This window comes from Arachis duranensis, chromosome 4 (genome assembly GCF_000817695.3).
Source record: "Arachis duranensis cultivar V14167 chromosome 4, aradu.V14167.gnm2.J7QH, whole genome shotgun sequence".
Classification (NCBI taxonomy): domain Eukaryota; kingdom Viridiplantae; phylum Streptophyta; class Magnoliopsida; order Fabales; family Fabaceae; genus Arachis; species Arachis duranensis.
This window is the reverse complement of record NC_029775.3, coordinates 119,865,145-119,873,658: the sequence shown is the minus strand read 5'-3', so window position 1 is coordinate 119,873,658 and position 8,514 is coordinate 119,865,145. Positions and strand designations below refer to the sequence as shown.

The 8,514-nt window shown below is 36.6% G+C and overlaps 3 protein-coding genes across 3 annotated transcripts; all 3 read right to left on the bottom strand.

Annotated features, from left to right (window-relative positions):
- Nucleotides 1-792: 792 nt before the first annotated feature.
- Nucleotides 793-3,076, bottom strand: LOC107486175 (TMV resistance protein N-like). Its single transcript, XM_016106731.2, has 2 exons — nt 2,507-3,076; nt 793-2,131 (listed from the first exon to the last, which is right to left on the bottom strand). The coding sequence occupies exons 1-2, from the start codon at nt 2,782-2,784 to the stop codon at nt 997-999; spliced, it is 1,413 nt and encodes a 470-aa protein (XP_015962217.2). The 5' UTR covers nt 2,785-3,076; the 3' UTR covers nt 793-996.
- A 1,945-nt stretch (nt 3,077-5,021) lies between these two features.
- Nucleotides 5,022-6,041, bottom strand: LOC127746723 (toMV resistant protein Tm-2 netted virescent-like). The gene has a single exon (XM_052260745.1). It carries the CDS (start codon nt 6,039-6,041, stop codon nt 5,022-5,024), a length of 1,020 nt encoding a protein of 339 aa, XP_052116705.1.
- A 224-nt stretch (nt 6,042-6,265) lies between these two features.
- On the bottom strand, nt 6,266-8,130 carry LOC107486176 (disease resistance protein RUN1-like). The gene is made up of 2 exons (XM_016106732.2): nt 7,588-8,130; nt 6,266-7,369 (listed from the first exon to the last, which is right to left on the bottom strand). Exons 1-2 carry the CDS (start codon nt 8,079-8,081, stop codon nt 6,268-6,270), a joined length of 1,596 nt encoding a protein of 531 aa, XP_015962218.2. The 5' UTR covers nt 8,082-8,130; the 3' UTR covers nt 6,266-6,267.
- Nucleotides 8,131-8,514: the final 384 nt, after the last annotated feature.

The following is an 8,514-nucleotide window of genomic DNA, read 5'->3' as shown; positions in this document are numbered from 1 at the left end:
GAAGAAGATTCGGCCATCTAGAGGAGATTCTTGAAGCATGGCTTGTCTTTGATTCTGCTCAACCACCACAGGTAGTAGCTAGAGTGGCGAAGTGATGTTTGAAGGCAGAGATTGAAGCAGATGAAGTCATTATCATCATGAGGCATCAAGGGCCAGAAATCCATCTTGGAGAGGAAGCCAAGGATGGAGTGCTCGGATTGATGAAGAATGATGACCAAGGAAGGACTAGAGGTAATTGCATGTTGGGTTTTGCATGGTTATCTCTTCTCTCTCTGTGTGGCCGAACCGGATCTGTTTCTTGAAGGAAAAGAAGCTGAGCTCGGGTTTGTGTTTCAACCGTGAAGGCTTCACTTCTCTATAAAATGGGTGAACAGTCATGGTTTGATTTAAGGAGTAAGATTTGAGAGTGCAAAGCACAGAGTTCTCAGAGCTACCTAAGCTAGCAGTTCTTCTTCTCCTTCAATGTTTTCTGTTTTGTATTTTTCTGTTTAATTTTGTCATGTCTTGAGTCTCATGGAAAAAGGCAAACAGTGAGGTTTGTAAGAAAAAGTCATAGAGCGGAAAAAGGCAGAAAGTGCAAAATTAAAAGAAAAAGCCATAGATGTCCTAGAGTTCCTTTGTACATCTGTGTTGTGTTTCATGATTCTGTGGGAATCCCCTTGTAAGTTGGGTTAGCACTTTACAAGTTGTAATCTGGATGATTATAGTGAAATTCTATCATTGTTGTGATGGAGACTAGATGTAGGCTGCACTGCACTTAGCAGCTGAACCAGGATATATCTGGGTGTAATCTTCTCTCTTTCTTCCTACTTCAATTCTGTTTTTACTGTTCAGATGAAAAATAAAAAATGTCTCATGTCAAGTGACGAGACAAAATGAAAATGTCTCGTGGTTAGGGACGAGATAAAACAGAAAAGTCTCTTCTAAGTTCAGCAAGTGTTAGCAAGCAAAAAGGGGCTAAGATTCAACCCCCTCTTCTCTTAGCCACTGAAACCATCACACCTTGTTGCAAAACATTTCCCAGCTTTGATCTTTATCCAAGAAGTTTTGTTGGTGGTGAGGATCCTTTGACCTTGCATAATACGCCACATGATTTTTACGTGTAGTTATCAGTATCATGCTTCCATTCTTGTTATCTGGTAAATAATCCTTTAACTTGTCCCACGCTTCTGTTTCCCAAACATCATCAAGCACTACCAAATACTTCTTCCCATTCAAACATTTCCTCACCTTCTCCTTCAATTCCTCTTCACTTGAATTTTTATATTTAGATTTTTGTAAAGTCAAAGAGTTGAGAAGGTTTCTAAAAACTTCTTTTTCCATGTATTCTTTTGAAATAGTTGTCCATGCACGGCAAGGGAATAGCTTCCTGACCTCTTTGCTGTTATAGATCTTTCGAGCAAGGGTAGTCTTTCCCAACGCACCCATGCCAACAATGGAAACAACATTCCTTGGAGAATCTTCTTCCTTCAGTTGATTAATTACCTCATCAAAGTCTTTCTGTAATCCGACTATATTTTCTTCCATCATAGAATAACTTCCTTTGTTGCCATCGAATTCACCTTCATCATAGCAATATTTCTTAACCTCAATACCATTATTTAAAACATGCTCATCTAGCACATCTTCATATCTTGTTGTTATAATGATTCTGCTACCAGGACCGAACCAATCAATTCCTCCAGCTAGTGATTTCAGTTGTATATTATCAACATCATCCAAAACTAGAAGAACTCTTTTCTGGCCTAGTCTTTGTTTTATCTCAGAGGATCCTTTGAATGTGCTTCCGATCTTGGTCTTTATTTCCTCTCCCATCTCAGAAAGAAGCGTTTCTTGAAGATGTTCTAGGCCACCACCACTTTCATTTGTTTTCTCACTGATATTGGAAAGAAAACTTGCAGTTACAAAGTGAGGCCTAATCTTGTTATACAGCTCCGCAACAAATTTGCTTAGTTCACCATCTCCATGAATTCCCAGCATCAAACAGGTAGCACGAGAATCAATCTGTAGAAGTGATTTTGCCTCTTCAAGTTCAGAATCACATCCAAGTGGACGGTCAATACACAAAGGCATCGGAGGAAGTCTTTTTGTGACCTCTTCAACAATGTTGTCAAGAGCCATACCCCATGGTCTGCAAATATATAAACTACTATAGACAAACGAATCCTTGAAAAATGATTGAAGTTATCTTATAATAATGGAACAAACAAAGATCAAAACATAAAAAGGTGTCTCGACACTTGACTAATAAGCGTACCAGAGGTGAAGTAATGTTCTAATAAAACATATATTCTTTTGTTTTATATATTAAATAGATTATTAATGCATTAAAAAATATTTTTTTTCTTCTCTTATTCAATGACACTAAGATACTCATTAGCTAATTCATATATGTAATCTCTCATGTTTTGTTTTTTCAATCACGGGTACATCAAATAATTGTGATCATATGAAACTGATAATCAGAAGTAATTGAAAATAGTTGTCAGCTAAAGTAACTACTCACGTATTCTGATTACAGCGTTGACCATAACTCTTGCCTACTTCGGACAAGGCTGACCTCCATGCTTTCAGCTTGTGATTGTATCTGCCTTTGTTTTGATGATCAGTCATGGCTTTTGCATATTCATTGAGTTGGTACCGCACATCTGATTTTGTCACATAGTAATAAACTGGTAACACTGGTCGCTTTGTTCCGTTGTGGGAACACTCCATGATCTTGACGAGTTCATCAAGGCACCACTTGGAGGTTGGATACTCATCACACAGTATAAGAATTGACATCCTTGATCTTTCAATTGCTTCAACAAGAGCACCTTCGAGTTCCTGGCCTATTCTGAGCTTCTCGCTATCTCTGAAAGTTTCGATTCTTTTGTTGACCAAAGCATGATAGAGTACTGTCTGTGAATCTGAGCCTTGTGTAGCCTCTAAAACTCAGGAAAACATCATACTTGAAATGTGAATATGGTGTTGCACCTTGATCTGATGATGAACTTGCCATGGCAACAGTCTTTGGAAGCTTTGAAGTTCAGTAATGACTAATGATGCTCAAGAATCAACAAGATAGAAATTGAAATGGAGATTAGGTGAAGTCTACAAACAAGCACGGAGGAAAATTTCTTTGTAATTGCTGAGTCTAAATACTATAATTACAATTTACATTAATATGATTATATTGAAAACCATGTAAATGATTATAAAATAGTATTGCTAGCTTTCAAGATTAATTGCTTTCCTGGTGCATTGTTTATTTATTTGATTGGTGGTTGTTTATGTTGTTTAAAATTTTTATTGGCCCCTAACACTCCCCTTAATCCTTACTACAATTTACATTAGCCGGTGGATTGACTTCGGCCGGGTCTATTTGGTGATTAGTGATTAGTGGTGTGTTGTTTTCTAATTGGTCAAATTTAAACTAAAATATTATTTCCCCATGGATCAAACATAATATTTTTTATTTACTTTTTGCACTCCACTAATTTTATTAAATTTTCATTTTTTTTAAATATGGATCATCAAAATATTTATAAATCTCTTAATTGAAAATCTAAATCCTTAACTAATTAACCATGAATACATGAATGGATCGAATCAAATTGAAAAATGGAAAAATTTGTACAAGTTATACCCTTCGTCACCACTTTACGGAAAATGGTTAGATATCAATATCTCTTATTTTACATATAATGGATTTATCTGAACCACTACATGATTTTCTTTTAGTCTTTTTGGGATCATAGACGAATTATAAATTTCTAAAATAATAGATAGAAATATAGCAAATAAAGCCATTACAACACCCATTAAAGGAATAGTTTCCCACCCCAGAGCTACTTTATATATATAGAGAGAGAGAGAGGGAGGAGGAGGAGGTTGCAGTTATATTATCAGATATCAAATAAAAAATTTTTAATTTAGTTTCTATTAACAATTGTTTTTAATGAAAAAAATTGTATTACAAGTATTTTTTAGATATTGTTAGAATATAAATAATATATAAAAATTTAATAAAATTTAATAAAATTATATATACACCTATAAAATAATTAAACCTTGAAAAGCATCCATTATGGGATAACATGATTTTTAGATTAATAAGTCAATGTTAAATTATAGCTTATCAAAAAAATATTTTTTTAATATTTTTTATTTTTACTATTAAAACTTTTTCAAACATGCTAAACAAAAAAATTTCATTAAATTTTTTTTTATCAATTTAATTTCTTTATTATCAACTTAATAGCACCAAATAAACACTTATTCTAAAAGGAAAATTTGATTAAGAATATTGGATAAATTTGATTAAGAATATTGGATCTCATTATATGCAAAAATTATACGTCCATGTGTAGGGATGTAAATAGGTGAAGCCTGTGTTACTGTTGGACTTTGGCATGTGACACGGTAGAGATCTTTGAAGGTGAAGTTCAGTTGCACAAACACCTTTTGGTAGTAGATACTAGAAAGTAGAAACACAGAAAGAATCGAGACACAAACAGGTGGTAGTCACGTACGACGACGACGACGGAGAGGTAGGTCATCCAGATCTGTATATCCGTTTACAGTGAGCTTGCAACCCTTCTTGAGGTTAACATTTCGGAGGATTTTTTCCAATTCGTCGGAGGGGCCAACAACATCCACCTTTTGTAAGGTAGTTAAGGACCAGAGCTGTTCAGGAAGCGCAGTCACTCGAAGACACTGCTTCATCACCAAACACCGAAGAGGAGGCATTATTTCACCTCCGTCCAACACACCCCGGTTGTATCCAGATGAGTATCCGAGTTTCAGCACTTGAAGTCGTGAGAAACCTCCGCCCACGCACGAGAGAGGGACCTCATAAGACCCTGAAAATATGCTTAAACTTTGCAGGTTGGCTAGTTGCCCCAAACTGTGCATCGCTCTCGAATCCAACTCCCCACATCCCGACATGGTAATCTTGATAAGATTTGGCGGGAAAGCGGTTATTGCTTCTGATGATAGGCAAAAATCATTGCAGAGGAGTTTTAGCCTACGGAGCTTGCTTAGGTACTTGAGGCTAATAGTTCATGCAGTGTTGCAGAAGAATAATCACTTGTACAAGCCTGTTCTATTTTCTTCTTGCTAAACCTTGAGAACAGAGAATCTGTTTCATCTTTACGTGAACCGTACTGCAAGGCCAGTTTTCTCAAGTTGGGAAAGATGTTGTTGCTGAACAGAGATGCTATTGTTTGATCAAGAGCCACTCCATAGAGGGTTTGGAGGTTCCACAATATTGTTGGTGCTTGTGGCGCTGCTGGAGGTAGCTTTGTGCTGCATCTCACATAAACATGTCTCAGTCGATCAAGCTTCCAAAATCCATCGAGGATAGTGAATGGCGCCCAAACCTCCAAATCCAGTGTTTCTAACTTTGGAAGGTTCCAGATATAATATGGAACGTATACCTTTCTATTAGCCGGACGCTTTAGTCTCAAGTACTTTAAGTGGATCATTGTTTCCAGATCATTAGAATCTAATGTGAAATACACTTGATCTTGCAAGTGTAGCACTTGTATAGACTGGAAATTTTTAAGACAACTTTCTTTGCAGTTCGTCCTTCCGGCTCCGGCAAAAAAGAACAACGAACGAGTGTCCGGTTTGACTGAGGAGACATAAGATTGTGCATTGCACAGAAAAGACAATCTATGAGGATTGCTTGTGTTGTTGGCATGGATGTTAGACTCTGTGAAAACCTCTAAGGAGTTATTAGCTTTGCTTTCTAATATGCAGAGTTCACGGAGGAGATCATGAACCTTACATGTTTTCACACCTCCATAGCTCCTTGTACTGGTTACTTGTATCAAGCTACGATCTACCAACTCACCCAAGTAATCTTCACCGACATCTTCTGGTTCTGGTGCATTTGGAGTTCCACTTTCATGTGGTTGTATGAACCCTTCAGCTATCCATAACTGGATAAGTTCTTTCGCAGGGATCTCATAATCTTCAGGGTAGATTCCAAGGTACAGAAAACATGGCTTCAATCTTCTAGGCAAATAGTCGTAGCTAAGTTTTAGTACATCCATGACTTTGGTCTTGTCTTGAGCAAGATGCCAACTGACATAGCCCTTAATTCTCAACCACTCTTGTTCTGTCCTTTTTCTCTTGGCAACAAGCCCTGCTAAGGTGATGATAGCAAGTGGTAGACCCCTACAACTTTCGACAATTGATCTACCAAGGGGATCTAGATTTGAAGGACACTCTTCATTCAAAAACACTTTCTTGCAAAACAATTCCCAACTTTCTTTTTGGTCAAGTAAGCCAAAAAAAGTGAGGAGGCTTACTTGGATTTGTATAGTTTGCCACCATTTCATTACGACTTGTTATTAGTATTTTGCTGCCATTTTTATCATTTGGAAAGGTATCCCTCAAATCGTCCCATGCTTCAGGTTCCCAGATATCATCAAGCACCACAAGGTATTTGCTCCATTTCAAACACTTTCCCACTTCATTCTTCAAAACCTCCTCACTTGAATCTTTAAATTTAGATGTTGAACTCATCAAGAAATCAAGAATTCTCAACAAAACTTCCTTTTTGTTGTAGTCTTTGGAAACATAACTCCATGCGCAATAAGGGAACAATTTCTTGACCTCTTTGCTGCTGTAGATCTTTCGAGCAAGAGTAGTCTTGCCCAACCCACCCATACCAATGATGGAGACAACATTATTGTGTGAATCCCCCTGCAACTTCTTAATTAAAATGGCAATGTCATCCTCAAAACCTACTACATCTTCTTCCACAACATACCTCTTTTGTTTGTCATCTGATTCCATGCCTTCGAATTCACCTTCATCGAAGCAAAATTTCTTAATCTCAACACCTTTTTTTAATGCATGCTTATCTAGCACACCTTCATTTCTTGTTGTTGTAATGATCCTACTACCAGGACCAAACCAATCACCTGCCCCTGCTAATGATTCCAATGGTTGTATGCTATCAACATCATCCAAAACTAGAAGAACTCTCTTTTTGCCAAGCCTTTGTCTAATTTCAGAGGATCCTCTGGATATGCTTCCTATCTCAGTCTTCACTTCCTCTCCCATTTCAGACAAAAGCGTTTTTTGCAGACCTTCTAAGCCACCTCTTTTTGTTTTTTCACTAACATTAGAAAGAAAACTTCCAGCTTTAAAATGACCTCTAATCTCATTATATAGCTCCAAAACAAATTTTCTTAGTTCACCATCTCCATGAATTCCCAGCATGAAACAGGCAGCATGAGAATCAACCTCTAGAAGTGATTTCGCCTCTTCAAGCTGAGAATCTAATCCAAGTGGGCGATCAATATATAAAGGAATAGAAGGAAGTCTCCTTGAGACCTCTTCAACAATGTTGTCAATAACCACACCCCAAGGTCTGCAAAGCACATATGCAATACATTATATTTTCTTTGTATTTTAATTTGTCTTCTTTAACTTTACACAAATATACAAAAACTATCACCAAACAAATGAAAAATATATAGAAATGATCTATTTCTACTGCTATGTATATTATAGCATAAAATTGACAACTAGAGGTGTTAATGAAAATATTTTATAAATAAAGCTTTGTGTGCAAATTAAAGTACTCACGTATTCTGATTACAGAGTGGACCATAAATCTTGCCAACTTGAGACAAGGCTGACCTCCATGCTTCCAACTTGTGATTGTATCTGCCTTTTTCTTGATGATTAGTCATGGCTTTTGCATATTCATTGAGCTGGAACTGCACATCTGATTTTTCCACATAGTAATAAACTGGTAACACCGGTCGCTTTGTTCCGTGCTCCGAACACTCCATGATCTTGACGAGTTCATCAAGGCACCACTTGGAAGTTGGATACTCATCACACAACATAAGAACTGACATCCTTGATCTTTCAATTGCTTCAACAAGAGCACCTTCGAGTTCCTCGCCTGTTCTCAGATTCTCTCTATCTCTGAAAGTCTCGATTCTTTTGTTGACCAAAGCATGATAGAGTGCGTCTGTGAATCTGAGCCTTGTGTAGCTTCTAAAACTCAGGAAAACATCATACTTGAAATATGACAATGGTGTCGCATCGTGATCTGATGATGAACCTGCCATGGAAACAGTCTTTGGAAGGTTTCAATTGCACTAATAATAACCAAGAGTCAACGAATGTTATGAGTAATAGAAATTGAAATAGAGATAATGAAGATTGGGTGAAGTCATTACATTACGACCAAACACGGAGCCAAGTTTCTCTGCAGTTACTGAGTCTCAATATTTTTATTACAATTCACATTATTATGATGTATAAAGAAACATATAAATGATTATAAAATAGTATTGCAACTATTATAAAATAGTCGCAGCAACAATTAATGAATGTTAAATAAGTCAAGTTCTGACTATTTTTTTTTGTCTTTCTAAATATTGGCTAAATTCGGACTAAATTTATTAGAATTTGTTGACTCTGGAGACTTTCTCATATTTTTCTTAGATTGCTTAATTAATAGAGAGCCACATAGTATCAGAAAATGTTTCTGATCAATAA